The sequence below is a fragment of the Cervus elaphus genome, chromosome 1 (assembly GCF_910594005.1).
Source record: "Cervus elaphus chromosome 1, mCerEla1.1, whole genome shotgun sequence".
Taxonomy (NCBI): Eukaryota; Metazoa; Chordata; class Mammalia; order Artiodactyla; family Cervidae; genus Cervus; species Cervus elaphus.
This window is the reverse complement of record NC_057815.1, coordinates 43384978-43403002: the sequence shown is the minus strand read 5'-3', so window position 1 is coordinate 43403002 and position 18025 is coordinate 43384978. Positions and strand designations below refer to the sequence as shown.

General features: G+C 52.8%; 1 protein-coding gene across 5 annotated transcripts; it reads right to left on the bottom strand.

Moving 5' to 3' along the window:
• Nucleotides 1–968: 968 nt before the first annotated feature.
• Nucleotides 969–18025, bottom strand: ABCG4 (ATP binding cassette subfamily G member 4). 5 transcript variants are annotated; one of them, XM_043900837.1, is made up of 15 exons: nt 17938–18025; nt 15787–16039; nt 9114–9231; nt 8862–8994; nt 8686–8736; nt 8171–8316; nt 6905–7028; nt 6663–6777; nt 6326–6468; nt 5266–5364; nt 4879–5047; nt 4692–4792; nt 3154–3312; nt 2860–2978; nt 969–2711 (listed from the first exon to the last, which is right to left on the bottom strand). In XM_043900837.1, exons 2-15 carry the CDS (start codon nt 16022–16024, stop codon nt 2486–2488), a joined length of 1941 nt encoding a protein of 646 aa, XP_043756772.1. In that variant the 5' UTR covers nt 16025–16039; nt 17938–18025; the 3' UTR covers nt 969–2485. The 5 variants fall into 5 exon arrangements, with proteins under 5 accessions (XP_043756772.1, XP_043756770.1, XP_043756766.1 ...); XM_043900835.1 differs by lacking the exon at nt 17938–18025 and adding an exon at nt 16667–16988; XM_043900831.1 differs by lacking the exon at nt 17938–18025 and adding an exon at nt 16749–16988.

Here is an 18025-nt window from a genome sequence, read left to right as displayed (position 1 = left end):
GGTCTTTGGAGCCCCCAGACAACACCAGATGGTTTCAACCGGAGCAGTCCTCATGGCTGATGAGTTGCCCTGGAAGTATGGCTCAGTAGGAAAGAAGTGAAGAGGAAATGGGGAAAGCTGTGCTGAGCTCAGTGGGGTCCCTGCCACTCTTATCCTGGGGCTTAGGCCCCGGGAGCTTTCTGCTTCTCACTGCCTTCATGACTCCTAACCCTCCCCTCTCTCCCATAGGCACAATCAGGGAACCAGGGCTCAGTGAGTTCTGAAAAGAGAGCCGGGTATCAGTCAGGCAAGAACTCACCCAAGCAACAGACAGAGAACCCACGCACAGAGCTTGCATGTGTGTGTATGCATGTGTGTGCTCAGCTGTGTCTGACTCTGCGGCACCGTGGACTGTAGCCCTCCAGGCTCCTCTGCCCATGGAATTTTCCAGGCAGCAATACTGGAGTGGGTTGCCTTTTCTCCTCCGGGGATCTTCCCCGCCCAGGAATCGAGCCCACGTCTCTGGAGTCTTCTACACTGGCAGGCAGATTCTTTACCACTAGTGCCATCTGGGAAGCACACAGCTTGCAGATTCACCATAAATAAGCGTCATCAGCTGATGCCGAGGATGAGGCAGGAGGCAGAAGACCTGGTTGCCAGAGCGGAGTCCCACTTCCCTTAGCTCAGGGCCCTTTGGCAAGTTACTTAACCCAAGTCTCAGTTCTCTTATCTGCAAAATGGGTTGTCACGAGAGATAACACAGGTTTGATCTGAGACTTCCTTGAGATAGTGAACATAAAAATTTGTAAGATGTGGAGCATAATACAGATATCTCATAAGTTACACACTCACCAGCTTGATTTCCATCTAGGACTTCCCATCCATTGCCACAGTTCCCTAAAGCGCATAGACTTCTTACCAAGAGCTTTGAAGACCGCCTCATAGCCCATAGTACCGAGTGCCAGACCCACACACATTTCCACGCAGCATACTGTATAAATATAGGTTTTATTAATAATGAGTGAAATCCCACAAATATAGTGGGCATCTCTGTGTGATGGGGAGAATCCGTGGCAGGGTAAGGAAGGTAGAGTGGTATGTGCACAGGAAGAAAAGGTGACAAGTGCCCTAGGGGAAGAGGAAATCAGAAGTAATGAGCCTGGACCCCAGCCATCCCAGGAAAGTCAGACGTGTTCTAGATGCATCTGTCACTCTGGTGCCCTGGCCATGCTGCTTTGACACCCAGGGCCCACCTTGGCTGATAGGAAGCAGGTAGCAGGACATGGACAGGAGTTTGAATGAGCCGCAAGTGGCCGTGAAAGGGGTGAGGGAGTGACATTGCCAGCTTGACACGCAAAAGAAGAGCCATGGCAAGGCGGGGACCATGTCCAACTTATGCTCACACTTTGTGCTTGTGTGGGGTCCTGAACTCCAGGGAGCTGGTACCCTATGTCACCCCAGGCTTGGGAAGGAGGGAAGACTGGGGGGTAGACACCTGCAGCTCCTGGAGACGGCCAGGGCAGCACCAGCCTCATCCTTAGAGTCAAAGTGGGGGCCCCAGGAAGAGGTTAGCATTGGCCTCCCCACAGCACCTGCCACCACCATGCCACTATCACCCTTCCTCTGAGCCATCGGGGGGACAGCGAGTGTGTGCAGGGTAGAGATTGCCTGTTTGTGTCGTGTGGATGTGCCTGTAACTCAGGAGAGGGGAGGGAGCACCGCGGGACCACATGAGCAGCAAGAAGGGAGGCTTGGGTCTTCGCTCACTCACCACTACCCCCTCCACCCCACCCCACCCTCACCCTGGAAGAAATCGTCTTCTCCACTTCCAGCAACAGATGGGAAAGAAACAGAGACATTATTGCAGAGGAGCCATAGGCCCAGCCCCTGCCAGAGGGGCCCGGGGGACAGCCCAAGGTGCCAGCCCTCTCCAACCCCTAGGACTGGGAGGGATGGTCCAGACAGATGCAAACACCTGTCTCCACAGATTGTCCAGATCAGCCAGGGTCTAGGGGGCGGAGAGAAGTAAGGAGAAGGAAGAAGAGGCTTCCAGAGCCTGTCCCTGCCCCGTTCCAACAGGACATCCAGGGGACCTCACCGGGACCCAGCCCTTGAACCCCAACCTTATAACAGCCAGTTTACAAACACTTGTGTGGTGGGACCCAAAAGGAGGGCCACTTTGGTCAATTGTGAGAGGGGGCCTGGAGAGCCTGGGGCTCCCAGACAGACAACAGAGGAGGGTGTCGGGGGCGGGGCAGGAAGGAGGGTGGCAGCCTCCTAGTGGTCTTTGCATGCAGGTGTTGGAGAGAGGAGGGAGGAAGCTACAGACCTCGTCAACTCGGAAAGACTCCTGGTCATGGCAGAGAGGCCTGGCACCCCCACCCCTAGGGCCAAGGCTGGGAGCGCAGTCCGACAGCCAGCCTGCAAAGGAGCTGAGAGGGGGAGGGCCCAAGTCTACAAGGTTAAAACAGTCCCGAAGGGCTGGGGCCCAGGCCAAGGCAAAGCTCTATCTCTCGGACTTGATTCGGTAGCGGAGCACAAGGTACGCCAGCAGCCGCAGGAACAGGAAGAAGATGCCCAAGGCCAGGAAGTCCATGTAGAGCTTGCCACCTTCAACATCCATGGCTCGGAGGATGCTCTGTGGCTTTTGGAAAGGGCAGTGTTCTGTCAGGCAGCTCAGGTCTTCTCTCCCCATGCCATATATGGTCAGCATCACACCCTCGAAGCCATACCTAGGCAATCACAGGCATCAGAGCAGGACAGAGCACAGGGCCCCTGCCACCTGGGCAAACTGCCAGAGGCCAGGTGCAATCTCTCACCTGGAGGCACGGCCTCCTGCAAGGAGGAGCAGGGGCAGATGGGAAGGGGAGGGGTACTGACCTAACATAGGAGAGGTAGGAGCTCCACTGCAGGTAACTGGGGATGGTTTTGTAGCTGACGAAAAAACCGGAGAACAGGAGGACAGGGACAGAGGTGACGGGACCCACAAAGGTGGCCACCTGCAGGGGAGGGAAGGGGACCGGGCCATCACAGGGGTGACCGGGACAAACTCAGGACTGGGGTTGGGGGGACCCGGGCTTCCCAGAGATCCATCCCATTCCTTAGGCCAGCCCCTGCTTCCTCCCACTAGACTTCGATCCCTCTCTTGGGGGTCCCCACGTGCCAGCCCCTCACCTGTAGGGAGCTAGAGGCAGCTCCAATCAGCATCCCCAAAGACTGGGCCACAAAGGCGGTGGAGGTAGCCAGGGCTAAGAAGAGCAGGAAGCGGCTGGTCTCAGCTGGCTGGCTTGTCATCCAGTACATGATACTGCAGTACACAGTTGGGAATATCACCTGGGGAGAAGGCACAGGGCTGGGCAGTGGCCAAGACCCTCAACTCCACCCAGGCAGGAGCCTTTAGGACCCCAATGCTAGAGTGTCCATGCCTGGTCCTCTGTCCTCCTGCTCATGTTGTCACATGAACTTGACATGTGTCCCCTTCCCTGGCTCTAATAACCTCATTCATCTTCCATCAGGCCCACTCAGGCCCATGCAGGTCTGGTGACTTCTTTGAAGATCCATCCCATCTGGACCAGCGGATCCCTTATACTGTTAATTACTTTACATATGAGCACCTTTTGTCCCACTGTACGTGCTAAGTCACTTCAATTGTGTCCAACTCTTTGCAACCCTATGGACCATAGCCCACCAGACTCCCCTGTCCATGGGATTCTCCAGGCAAGAATATCGGAGTGGGTTGCCATACCCTCCTTCAGGAGATCTTCCCAACCCAGGGACTGAACCTGTGTCTCTCATGTCTCCTGCATTGGCAGGTGGATTCTTTACCACGAGCACCACCTGGGGAGCCCTCTGTCCCCATCAGTTCCTGGGCAACAGGGACCGAGATACGAAGTACAGTAGTGAGGGCTGCTCCCTGGACAAGGCACTCAACCAAGAGGCAACCAGAAGCCAAGCCCCAGCTTGTACTCTTTTCACCCTGGCACAGTGCACCCTCGCCCTGGGGAAGGGACACCTCTTCTAATTTGCTCAAACGTACCCTGTGGATCATTGGTGACCCTGGTGCTTGGAAGAGGGTGGTGGTGGCCATAACAATCAAACCCAGCAAACATTATTGGATACTTCAGTATCCAAGCACTATTCTAAGTACTTTACCTGTATTAACTCATTTCATTCTCATAAACAATCACAAGGTAGATATTATCATCATTCTATTTTACAAATGGAGACACAGAGGGGTGCACTCAGCTCAGATCTCTCCTTGCTTCCCAAGGGCAAGTCAGCTCTTCTTTGAGTGTGTGTGGAAGGCAGGTGACAGTGAGATCTCTGCCCCCGGGAAGCAAAAAGAGATTAGGTGACTTGCCCAGTGTCTCACAGCTAACAAGGAGCAGCAAGGCTCCAGAGCCCACGCTGTTCTCTACTGCCTTGAGTAAGTGTCATTTGTAGGGCTATTATTTTCATCATGTGTTGTTTGTCCTCTCATTCCCACTGGAATATAAATTCCACAAGGTCAAGACTACTTCCGCCATGTTCACTGCTACATCCCCAGTGCCTGACAAAGAGCCTGGTGCATGGTTGGTACTCACCACCTCTTGCTAAGTGAGTAGAAGTGAAGGAAAGGATGGCACGTAACAAGGTTGGGGGGGGGCAGGAAGCAAGGATGGAAGGAGCAAGACAGGAGGGAGGCAGCAGGGAGGTAGGAGGAAGAGGCTCACCTGGAAGGGCACATCAGCCATGGTCTTGGCCAGGAAATACACTTTGAGGCTGTACCAATAGTTGAGATGCTCCCTCAGGAAGACTGCCATCTCTAAGGGGACTGAAGACACAGGCTGATGAGGCATAGCACCCTGACCCTACCCCATGCTCCCCACGCCCGCCCATGCCCAGGGCATCTCAGCTCACAGGTGAGCACAGTTGGCATCATGGCGGCAAACATGAGGAAAAGAATGGAGAAGAAGAGGCAGCCGGTGTTGTTTAAGACCTTGTTGGCATCGTTGCCAGTTTGCAGGTAGAGGAGACCAATGAGCACGCCAATCCCCGCATGGGATATGAACCGTAGGTGGGTCAGGACCTGTGTGAGGGGTGATCATGACAGAGGATGGATCACAGGCTAGGGATGGGTGAGTCCACTTGCATAGGAACGTGGGTGTGCCCTCACAGGCACAGAGACCCACAGGAGCACTGGGGGCCGCTGGGAGAGGGACCCATCGCCATCTCCACTGCTGGGATCCTACACCACACACACCCAGGCCAACACCAGCCTCCCCCTCCTCCAACTTGATGTCTCACCATGTCCCTGAGGATGGACAAGAAACTCCTTTTGAAGAGGATGCAGAACTGCGTGAGGGAGCTGGTGGCAAAGGTGTGGCTTTCAACAGTATCCACTTCCTGGGGAGAGGAAATTGGATCAGGTGAGCCCACCCCACCCACCCACCACATAGCCAGCTCAGTTGGTGGGAAAACCACTGAGCCTGTCCCCAGGGACAAGGGTCCTCCCGGATTCTCCACCACTGAGCTGGGTACCTGGAAGCTGGCCTTAGAGGTGTGAATCAGAGTGAGATTCAGAGAGACACAAAGAGGGAGTAAACAGAAGTGGGGAGGGAGGAGACGGAAGAGGAGTCAAGGACACCTGTGGTGGCTACTAGTAGATCAGTTGTTTATTTTTAAACTTTATTTTATTTGACTGAGCTGCATGGCTTGTGGGATCTTAGTTCCCTGACCAGGGATTGAACCCACACCCTAGGCAGTGAAAGCAGAGAGTCTGAACCATTGAACTGCCAGGGAATTCCCCAGTCATTCTGGGGAAATTTTAATCCATTGAATACATTTATCCTAAGGGCATAATACCTTTATGCAACCAGTTTCACAATAATATTTTCAACAATGGTAATGATGACAACAGCAACAATAACCCTTCTGGTCCCCTGTGGTCACAGTATGTCATTTAAGGAAAAGAGCCAGCTAGAGTAGGAAGAGCTTTGTGTGACTAATCTAATTAGTCCTCCCAATAAGCCTGTGAAATAAGTATCATCACCCCCAAGTTAAAGATGACAGTAAACCACATGGGCCATGAAGCAAGAGACAGATTCAACCTTGCTTACCAGGTGGCACTACAGTTGCTTGGTAAGAATTTGTTGAACAAATAAATGAATGAGAAAGCCGAAGCTCAGAGAGGTTAAGTAATGTGCCCAAGGTCACACCGCTAATAGTAGGTCTATTCCAAGTCCTGGTTCTTCCTAGTACCCAGGGGTTGGGAGGCCTCTGGGGCACAGCCTCTCTGGCCGGGCCATGTCCCTGGTCCTGTCTCCCCTCCCCAACTCTGCATCCTGCTCCCTCCACCCCTACTCACCAGAGGGCGAGGGGGACAGAGGGCGGGAACCTCATTCTTCTCAGGGCCACTGTTCTTCTCTGCCAGGGCACAGAGCCCATTCTGCACAGCCCTGAACAGCAGGGGGTTCAGGTCTCCATACTCGCCAGAGGCCACCTCGATGACTGGGGGACACAGAGGGGTGCACTCAGCTCAGATCTCTCCTTGCTTCCCAAGGGCAAGTCAGCTCTTCTTTGAGTGTGTGTGGAAGGCAGGTGACAGTGAGATCTCTGCCCCCGGGAGGTCCAAGGATATGATCTGGACCCCTAGGTTTGGCCCACCACCACATCCCAGCCTGGACCACCAGGCCCCTACTCACTGAAGTCAGCCGGGTTGTGGTACGTGGGGCAGTGCAAACCGAGCCCCTTCAGATAGGGAATCAGGTTGGTGACCATGCCCTTGAAGATGCACTGACCCTGGCTCAGGATGTAGAGCTGAGGTGGAAAAAGAAGGGCAAGGAAAATAGCACGAGTGGGTCAGGCAGGTCCCAGCACACCCTGACTGACCCCCAGCCCTGTCCCCATTGCTGGTCAGTCACCTTTGAGTCCCAGAGACCCTCACCTTGTCAAACATCTCAAAGAGCTTAGCACTGGGCTGGTGGATGGTGCAGATGATAGTTCGGCCCCCCTGGGCCAGGGACTTCATGAGGGACACCACTTGGAAAGAGGAGGCACTGTCCAGTCCACTGTCCAGAGAGAGGCCACCAGGGGGCAGGGTGAGGTGGGGATGGCCAAGGTAGTGTCTGGATGGGGCAGCTGCTATGAGGGCGAGGGAGCTGGCAGGAAGGGGGTCACTCTGGCCACCCCTATATCCCATCCACATTGTATGATTCAGGCGTTTGGAGGTAACAAGAAGCCCAGACTATGGATAGGTGCAACAAGCAATTATTAAGCACTTGTTGAATTCCAGCCACTGGGATTACAAAGACAAATAAATAAGACATAGACTCTGGTTGGAAGGGAGAGAGAGAGAGAAATGCACAGATCATTTGAGACAATGTGAACCATGCTGTAGAAATGGGGTGAAAAGTAGGGGAGAATTCACATCCGCTGTACAAAGGTTTGGGAGAGGGGTCAGGGGAGGTTCCTGAGTGAGGCTAGCAGAAGAAAGAGCTCAGCCAAGTGAGGGGGCAAGGGCAGGTGCAGTGGTGAAGGGCATTCCAGGCAGAAGACACAGCATGTGCAAGGCTCAGAGGCATGGAACACATGGCTTGACGAAGAGAATAATAAGCTATTCAATCTTATTAGAGCATAAAATACAAGACAGCATGAAGCAAGATGTGAGGCCAGAGAAGTAGGTTCAGCCCTGGACCTTGTAAGTCCTCTGCCTTTATTCTGAGGGCAAATGCGAATTGTTGCATGTTTTTAAACAGAGAAGTGAGTATTGCCAGACTTGTCTTTTAGAAAGTTCACTCTGGTTGCAGTTTGGAGGAAGGATGGGCTTGGAGAGACTGGAGACAAGGAGAGAGGAGTCTGTTGCAGAAATGCAGGCAAGAGTTGATGATATCCTAAATTTAGGCACTGGCACTAAGAATGGGGGTGGGGTGAATGTGAGAGATGGAGAAAGAAGGTAGACTCAGCAGGACTCTGATTGGCTGTTGAGGAGAGAAGGATCGAGTGGCATCAGTCAGGGAGGACATGGGGATTTCTGTGAGGGTGAAGGATAGGGCTGCTAGGCAACAGGCTTGGCAGGGGTGCAGCCCTTCTCTGGCCTCAGGAGGCTACAAACACGTGATCTGGTCTCCAGCAGCGGAGCAGATGCAGCCTCCAGTTCTGGCTCTGGGCTGAGGGGAGGGGGCAGCCCAGTAGGAGAGGAGGGGAGAACAACCTGGTGGGTTCATCAAAGAACATGACAGGTGGGTTGTTGACCAGCTCCAGGGCGATGGACAGGCGCTTCCTCTGCCCGCCGGAGAGCAGGGCTGTCCTTGTGTGGGAGCAGGACAGCAGGCCAAGCGCCGTCAGGATCTCCGTCACCTGGCCCAGCCCCCCATACAGCCCAGGTCAGCTTCAGAGTCTCTGCTTCCCCCCAGCACCACCCCGATGTAGTTATGTATTCAAAAAATTTTTTTAATTGTTTTATTTTTTTGGCCACCCAGCACGGCATGTGGGATCTCAGTCCCCTGACCAGGGATGGAACCTGGGACCCCTGTAAGAGACGTGTGGAGTTTTAACCACTTGGCCACCAGGCAAGTCCCACCACCCCAATTTAAATAAGCATCTCCCTTAAACCCAGTGTCCCAGCCTTGGCCAACCCTCTCCTCCCACTCAAATCAAGGGCACCCCAGGTCTCAGGGCCTAGAAAGGGCAGCTGCCTTGTTTCCCCTCCTCACCCCACCGACTCACCAGTTCCTTCTTCACCTCCTGCTTCTCATTCAGTTTCAGGTTAGCAGAGACCTGGGGCCCAGAGACGGGGCAGATCAGACATGCAAGGGGGCAGACATGACCCCTTGGCCAATGGAAAGGGTGGGGACAGCAGGCGCTGGGGGACTGGGAGGGGACAACGGCTGTCCAGCTCTCACCATCATGGCTTCCAGCACCGTGAGGTGTGGCAGTAGGATGTCTTCCTGCATGATGTAACAGGACATCTTGCGGAAGGTCCTCAGTTCCCGCGGCTTCCCATTGACCAGGATCTGCCCCTTCATTCCAGACTCCCTGCAGGAACGTCGTCAGTTAGGGATGGAGGTCAGGGTCACTTCAGAACCTCTTCCGTGCTCCCCAGGGTACCTCTCTTCCTGGGTCCTGCCCCCATTCTACCCCAGCCTTGTCCTTACCTGTATCCTGCCAAGATGTTCATGAGCGTGGACTTGCCAGACCCTGAGGGGCCCATGATGCCAATCATCTCCTGGCAGCAGAATTTACCTGACAGGCACTTAAGGAGGGTCTTATAACCTGTAATGTGGGAGGTAGGAAGGAACTTTTGATCAGTGCTTCAATGAACAGAGACACCTCAGACTCTTAGCAGCCATGGCTATCAGTGAACTAGGCAGTCTCTACTCACTGTGGCTTGATTAGGATGGCAGAGTGACCCTCAGAGCCCCAGTGATGACCTGTACCCTCTCATTCTGTCCCCCCAGAAGCAACCACCACTCATGTCAACGTACCTGAGGTGACAGTGCTCTTCTGAAAGCCATGGGAAAATCCCCACATCCGATGGATGGGTATGGAGAGGGGATCCAACAGAAGACCCCACTTCTCTTCTACAAACACGGCGGTCACTCTGTTACCCACTCCGGGAAGACGTTTCCAATTTTCCAGTCTGAGCTAGGTAACTGTCCTCTATTCCCACAGCACTTCTCATATGCCAGCGTGTTTGTTGCTTGAGGTGCCTGGCCCTCAGCCCCCTCCCCCAGCCTCTTAGTCAGTGAGCTCTTGGGGACAGGGTCTGTGTGTGACTCATCTTTGTAACCTTAGCAGATTGGCTGGCACGTACTAGGTGCTCAATAAGTGTTTGTTCTGAATGTGTGTTCTCAGAGCCTTGGCCTCCTTCTAAAAGTCTTTCATCAGCGTGCTCTGTCTCCCCACCAGGCTTATGTCTGCAGCCCCTAATGTGGCCCAGTAAAATCTCACCTTTCACTCACTGGGAGGCAGCATATGCATTGAGAGTACACATTTGGAGTCAGTTGGATCTGTATTCAAATTCTGATTCCACACTCACCAGCTAGCTGTGTGACCTGCGGCAAGTTGCTTAACCTCCCTGAGCTCCAGGTGCCTCATTTGTAAGGTGCCTCATTGTAAGATAGATAGCATCTATCTCATTGGGTTGCTATAAAGGTTCAGTGAGATAATATATGTAAATAGGGCTTCCCTGGTGGCTTAGTGGTAAAGAATCCTCCAATGCAGGAGAAACAGGTTCGATCCCTATACTGGGAGGGTCCCACATGCCACGGAACACCTAAGCCTGTGCACCACAACTGCTGAGCCCACGTGCCACAGTTACTGAAGCTGCGCACCCTGGAGCCTGTGCTCTGCAACAGGAGAGGCTTCTGCAACGAGAGGCCCTCGCACCACAACCGGAGAGTGGCCCCTGCTTGCCACAACTAGAGAAAAGCCTGCACAGCAACAAAGACCCAGCACAGCCACGAATAAAGAAATATGTATATATATGTATGTAAAGTATATGACACAGTGCTTGGTACATAGAGCGCATTAAAAGCAAGTGGCATTTTAATGTTAATTCCATGTGATAATGCTTATTGATATATACTACATTCCAAACTCTGTATCAGACACTCAATTAAAAAAAAAAAAAACAAAAAAAAAACGAGGAAGACACAGTTCCTGCACTCAAGACAGTGATAGTCTAGGTAAAAGAGATGGACAAGAAAACATCTACGGGGACTTCCCTGGTGATCCTGTGGCCAAGACTCTGCACTCCCAATACAGGGGACCCAGTTTCGATCCCTGGTCAGAGAACTAGATCTCCCATGTCCCATCCAAGAGTTTGCATGCCACAACTAAAGATCCCACATGCCACAACGGAGACTGAAGATAGTACATGTGGCAACTAAGACCCAGGACAGTCACATGAATAACAAGTAATTGTTTAAAAAAGAAATCATCTATAGATCTGAAGAAAGATAAAGTAAGGGTTATCATAGAAGCATAAGTTTTGGGCAATGAGAATCTAGAAAATAGAACTGAAGAGGGTAGAGGGACAAGGGGGAGATCAGGAATGGCTTCATGGAAGAGGTGGCATTTGAGCTAAGTGTTGAAGAATGAGCAGCATTTCAAAATGGAAAAGGAAGGCAGAGGCTTTCCAGGCTTTGGGAGGGAAACGCTGCTCTCTAACAACATATATGTAATACAATCCAGGGAGCAGAGGGCAGAGATTCCACAGAGTCAACTGCCGAGGCAAGGGGATGGAGAGGAAAGATGAAGCCAAGGAGGCTGGCCTTGCCTGCCCTGCTTACAGGCCTGCCTCAGTGAGGTTGAAACACCAATCCCCGACAGCCAACACTCACTACCACTCTCTTCTGTCCCCTATGGAGCCCAATTCCCTCTTCATTCTACCTCATTAGCAGAGGCAGTGAAGGGATGTGATCTTTCACCCTCCCTCCACAGCACCCAGCTGTCCTTCTGAACACATTCCATCAGACAGGGGATCCTCTGGTGTCCACTGTGGGATCCTGATCATACTAACTGCCTGGATGGTGCTTTCTGGTTTACAAAGCTCGTTGCCTCAGTCACTGCCATAGCAACACGGATGAGGCAGCTAGGGCCCAGAGACATTCAGTGACACCCAAGGTCACACAACAAGGTCTTTACTTGGAGAAGGGACGTCGTGAATTCCGACCCTCTGCTTCAGTCATTGTCATCATCAATCAGAGAGACGTGTGGCTGTGCACACCAGCATATGCCTCTCAGAGCTACTCACGACAAGTGATTTCTTTTGCAGGGGAAGAAATTGGCAATGATGAACCTTCCCCTCATTTAATCACCGCCAAGCACTTGATTGAACTCTGATGTCAAATTCAAATATCATCTTAATGCTTGCCTTTCACAAAGCATTTTCATGGCTAACGTCTCAGCTAAGCTGCACAAGCCCATGTGGTGGGTATTCTTATCATCCCTGTTTACAGGTGAGGAAAGTGAGAGCAAGAGAGGGTAGGCAGTCTGCTCAAGATCACGCAGCTTACAAGTGGCTAAGAACCTATGTCTTGGGACTCCTGCTGGACCCCAGCTGCTCAACCTGGGAAGGGCCTGCCTCCCAGGCTTTCAGGATGGAGACCCACCAGAGTTCTAGTCCTGCCTCCATCAGTAACTCTCTTTGCAATTTTATGAAGTCACTTACTCTTTCAGGGCCTCCATTTCCTCACCTGTAATATAAGGATAGTAGTATCTCCTCCCAAGGACAAAATAAGGTTATTATGACTATTAACTGAGATTAATAATAATTAATAGAAAAGTGTTTTGACTATCAAGAAATGTCATATATAATTAGGAGAGGCAGGTGACAAATTCTGACCTGGGAAAGTCAGAATCTCCCTTTCTCCATGCCCTTTATTCTTTTTCCTCTTGAAATGAATGAATGTGCCTGTGTGCTCAGTCGTGTTCAACTCTTTGTGACCCCATGAACTGTGGCCCACCAAGCTCCTCTGTCCATGGGGATTCTCTAGGCAAGAATACTAGAGTGGGTTGCCATTTCCTTCTCCAGGTGATCTTTCCAACTCAGGAATCAAACCCATGTCTCCTGTGTCTCCTGCATCGAGAGGCAGATTCTTTACCACTGCCTCTAATTGCTCTCTGTCCTCCAAAGAAAGGGACAGGGATTCACGTGAGAAAAGCAGGCAGAGAGAGGAGTACAGAAGGCAGAGAGAGGGACGAGGGATGCAAAAGATGGCAGAATGGCCAGTAGAACAGAATGGGGCTGGCAAGGGCAAAGGAGGGCAGGACCTGGTCTGCTGCTGCTACTGCTAAGTCGCTTCAGACGTGTCCAACTCTGTGCGACCGCATAGATGGCAGCCCACCAGGCTCTGCCGTCCCTGGGATTCTCCAGGCAAGAACACTGGAGTGGGTTGCCATTTCCTTCTCCAATGCATGAAAGTGAAAAGTGAAAGTGAAGTTGCTCAGTTGTCTGACTCTTCGCAATCCCATGGACTGCAGCCTACCAGGCTCCTCCGTCCATGGGATTTTCCAGGCAAGAGTACTGGAGTGGGGTGCCATCGCCTTCTCCAGGACCTGGTCAGGGGTGCCCATTTGTGGCTGGTGAGTTGAGTTGAAGCCACCAGAGAGTTGGCCCATCTAGACACTTCTTTTGTATTTTCATTTCTCCTAAAACTGAAAGTGTTAGTTGCTCAGTCATGTCCAACTCTTTGCGGTCCCATGGACTGTACCACCCACACTCCTCTGTCCATGGAATTCTCCAGGCCAGAATACTGAAGGAGGTAGCCATTCCCTTCTCCAGGGGATCTTCCCAACCCAGGGATCGAACCCCGGTCTCCCACATTGCAGGCAGATTCTTTACCATCTGAGCCACCAGAGAAGTCCTTAAAACTGAAGGTTAAGGAGAAGGAAATGGCAACCCGCTCCAGTGTTCTTGCCTGGAGAATCCCAGGGACAGAGGAGCCTGGCGGGCTACAGTCCACAGGGTTGCAAAGAGTTGGACACGACTGACTAACTATACTTACTAACTTACACTTACTTACTTACTTATAGGGACAACAGATATTATGATTAAAGTAGAGGCCTTGACTAATTTCACAAAACAGGCCCTCCTAGATAGAACAAAAGCCATCCAAGACTTAAATGAGGAGCAAAGCCAAATGAGAAAAGCGGTAATTCAAAATAGAATGGCTTTGGACATACTCACAGCTGCTCAAGGAGGGACCTGTGCTATAATTAAGGTTGAATGTTGTGTATGCATTCCTGACTTACCTGGCAATGTATCACTGCTTTAGATGACATGAAAAACCAGGTAAAAGCAATGTCAAATGAAAACATTCCTTTCTGGACTTCAGTCCTATCTTGGGTGAAGGGCGATTGGTGGAAAACTATATTTACCATTGTTATAGTTGCCTTGATATTTCTGCTTTGTGGACCCTGAATTTTACAATGTATTATGAACTTTGTAACCCGAAGGTTGATGTCATTCTCCTAAATTGGCGGTCAGAGAGCCAGGGTGCAATATATCCCTATAAATGATGCTCATAATATGAGTTAAGAGCATCAAGAAGGGGGAATGAAGGAGGAAACAGACAGAGCTGGACTCCATCCTAGGCCAGGCTGTGAACATTAGGCTACACGCATGGTCACCCTCCCAAAGGACTCTGAACTTTGTGCCGGGTGTCTATAGAAATGGCATACCAATGGAAAATCAGACTCCCTAGATAAAAGCGCCTCAGGACTTGTACTTGGATTCTCTGTTGCCTAAAACAATACGCTAATTATCTCTGTAACAGAACAAAGTGGTAAATTCCATTATGTTTATTGGGCTATGACCACAGGCCTATTGGTAAATATCCACTATTTAGCTAGTCTTGCGACACATGAATCATGGGTTAACTTTGATCGTATCTCTCTTTTACCTAGTCCAGACTAGTTTCAAGGAATTTGGGGAGGTGGGTTTGAGCAAGTACACTTAGGGTATATAATGTTTTCTCAAAAACTGGTCGGGGTCCTTGGCTAAGAGGAGACTCTGCCTTGGGCCTGCCAGTGTAATAAACTGCACTCTATTAAAACAAACAAACAAACAAACAAAAAAACTGAGGGTTAAGGAAATAACAGGTACCTCCTGATTGTGCCCAAAACTGGCCTCAGGACCGAGGGCACTGAGCAGAGAGCCCAGATACCTCAAAGTCTAGTGACTCAGACCCTGTGATCTTTTGGTCGCTCATGGAAGTGAGGGTAGGGAGTGCAGAGAGAGTATAGGCTCAGCTCTGCTCAGAAGCACCCCAAACATCTATTAAACCTCAGAGAAGAATGTCCCAGCTCCACCCCTGATCCACACCCAGGCTCTAGGGAAACCCCAGCTTCTCTATTCCCAGCTCAACCTGCCCAGGGCAGGGGGATGAGGTGAAGAGCAAAAGATGGGAGATGGTGAGGATTCAGAGAATTTGGAGTCGCAGGCAATCCCATTACCCACCTGTCTTAAATAGAGAAGCAGTGCAGATGGGAATGCTTAACAGGGAAGATAAGAGAAAGAAAGGAACACTGCAAGGAGAGCTGGGAAACCTGGCTTCTGGTCCTCACACTGCCACTTATTAGCTGTGTGACATCGGTCAAGTTACTCAACTTTTTGGGGCCTCAGTTTTCATAAGAGCAACATAGAGAGGGCTTCCCAGGTAGCTCAGAAGTAAAGAATCCACCTGCAAAGCAGGAGACCCAGGTTTTATTCCTGAGTCGGGCAAATCTGGAGAAAGAAATTGCAACCCAGGCCAATTTGCCTGGGAAATCCCATGGACAGAGGAACCTGGAGGGCTACAGTCCATGGGCTCTCAAAAGAGTCGAACAAGACTTAGCAACTAAACAACAAGATGTCACCTATCCTACCAACCCTTCACCCTCCCTGCCTTGGAGAACTTTGGCAAGAATGAAGTAAGAAGACAGGAATGAGAACATCTTTTAAAATTAGCAGTGCTCCATAGGTCCAAGGATTTTTGCTAACCACTGAGGACAACCGCTGCCACACAGCCCAGACTTTCTCAAATCCACCTTAGAAGGCAGGAGCTCCACCTGAAACAAAGAAGGACAACGCCTCAAGGACCAGGAACAGAAGCGTCAACTCAGAAGAGGAAATAACCCACTGAACCTCGTGTCCCATGGTGTTTACAGTGTGAAGGGAGCTCAGACCCTGGCACCTCAGCTGTCTGCAGAGTGAATGAGGGGCTGAGATTTTAGTGGACTGGCTCCTGCAGGATTTGCAGAACAGGGGACAAACCCAGGCCTCCTGTTCCAGAAGGGGCAACTCATAGGGGCCCACAGTTCCCCACCAGACTGCTCCCTTACCCCGTTTGCGCCAGCAGGGCCCCTCCCTCACGGAATAGGACAGCTCCACGAACTCAATGTCCACCGCTGAGCGCTTGGGTAGGTGGGAGAAGCGCTGGGCTTCGGTGATGTCGTTCTCCACCTTCTTCAGGTGCGTGGTCAGCACAGGGGGCTCCGCCCCGTCTTCCAGCGCCACGGCCATGGCCACAGCTCCAGGTCGTAGTCCACAGGCCACGGCCTCCAGAGTCTTCTCCGCCATCACGCCAAGTCCGGCCTGAAGGGAGAGGCCCTGCTCAGTTTGGGGCAGACCTCCATCCCTGGCTCGGAGCTCCCGTGCTTTCTCCTGTGCCCTCGCCTCCCCGCCTCCTTCTCAGGGTAGATCGGCTACCGGAAGCTCCCGCGTCCTACCTCCAGAGCATCTGCCCTCCACCGACCACCACTCCCAGCGCAGTTATGTTCAGTTCCCACCTCTCCACGGTCCCGGGCAGCCCCAGCCCCAGCCAGACCCCTCGAAGTCCACACCCGCTCCCTCCTCCCCGCGGAGGTTCTAATCTCCTTACCCCGCAGGCCAGCAGTCTCTGGGGACAGGATAGGGCGCGGAGGGGTGGGGGGTGGGGGCTGTGCAGAAAGGGCGGCTGGTAGAGGCTGCCTGCTCGGAAATCAGGGTAGCAGGATGGACCAGGCAAAGGCGGAGGAAGAGGATGCTCTGGGCCTCCCGCTGCGCCTCCCTCCCCATCTCTAGGCGAGGTGCCCTGGCCAGTCCCTCCTGCCGGCGGCCCTGGGTCCGCGCGCCCTGGGCTCTCGCCTCAAACGGGCTCACCACCCGGACTCAAAACCCACACTGCCAACTAAGCTCCGCATTGGGGGTCATTCCCCTCCCATCTTCCGCAAGCCTGGTCACCTTGAGGCTCCCCGGGCTGGTGCAGAGCTGAGATGATGAGCGCTGCCACGGGCTGAGGATGGAAACGCTAGGTCCTCCTTACCTGCCTCTGGCTGCGGCACTGGGCCCGGTGTCCCGGCTCCCGAACCCGGCGGCCGGGCCGGGGCGGGGCCAGAGTGGGGCAGGAGACAGCGGAGAGCTCGAGCCTCAGGTCAGAAAAGAGATGACAAGTCTGGGGAGGGGCGACTGGGGCGTGCCCCTTCCCCTCTCGGCCGTGCACACCCGGTTCCCTAAGCCCGATCTTTGGTGGCTTGTCCTCCCGAGCCGCCGGGCGACTGCGCTCTCGCCCAAGCTGCTACCAGCCGGTCCTGCGCTTCTTAAAGGGCCCACGCCGCCCCGCAGCCCGCGGGGAGCGAGGATGGCCAAGGGGAGAGAAGCGCCGGCTACTCGGCTACTCGCGGTGCGGGAGAGAGTGCAAGTGTGGACCCAGGACTGGGGATTGGTGGCAAAAGGCCGACTCTGAGGCGGTGAAGAGAGCTGAAGTCGCTCAGTGGAGACAGGTCCCTGAATTTCAGACTATACAATGGTGGTGGGGGAGGCGGGGTGCAGATTCCGTCACTCTCAGGGGATTGTGGAGCTGCAAGCCTGTCTGCATCACCACCCCACCCCCATCAATTTCCCTCAATTCTGGCCCTTGAGCTCAGCATCCCCCAGGAATTCCCAAGCAAGAGTCTTGGGACATCCTCCCCACCTCCCCTTTCCCTCTCTGAGGGCCAGGAGACCAGTCAAAAAGGGACAGAGCTGCTTTTGGAGAATTCAGAGGCAGCTCCAAGGTTAAACCGGTACCCAGAGCCCAGCCTGCTCCTGTCATCCACTCTTTGCAACCCCGTGGACTGCAGCCAGTCAGGCTCCTCTGTCCGTGGGACATTCTCACCCCCACCCCAAGCAAGAATCCTGGAATGGGTTGCCATTTCCTTCTCCATTTCCAACTGTAGAAATCTCGGTTCTCCCAGGCAAATTTGGGCCTTTAAGACAGACAGCGCCTGATGCTGGAGGTACATGTGTGCCAGGGCGTAGAGCAGAACACTGTGTTTGGCATCTTCTCACACACATGTGCATCCTCACCCTCACCCTACAAGCCTGTAAGACTCCAAGGCACTCCAGGGGCTTCCCCCTGCCCTGTGCCTTTCTGAGGCATCTCCTCCTGGCCCCAGCCTGCCCCAGCCCCAGTCTTCAAGGGGGTAAGTAGGTTAGCCAGCTGAGACACGTGACCTGAGCTTTTAAGTTCCTACCTGTCACATAGCAAAGATGGATGGGAGGGGAGGCTGCTGCCACTGCTGAGGCTTCTCCTTACCGCAGCAGACGAGAGGTTACTAGCAG

What these genes read in the sequence shown, in the direction of transcription:
- ABCG4 (XM_043900837.1), bottom strand. Translation starts at nt 16,024, where the DNA reads ATGGCGGAGAAGACTCTGGAGGCCGTGGCCTGTGGACTACGACCTGGA. An exon ending in AGGAGGTGAAGAAGGAACTG is followed by an intron (nt 8,317 to 8,685) that starts GTGAGTCGGTGG and finishes GGGCTGGGCCAG; the next exon opens with GTGACGGAGATCCTGACGGC. An exon ending in TGGCTGATGTGCCCTTCCAG is followed by an intron (nt 3,313 to 4,691) that starts GTGAGCCTCTTC and finishes CCTTCTCCCCAG; the next exon opens with GTGATATTCCCAACTGTGTA.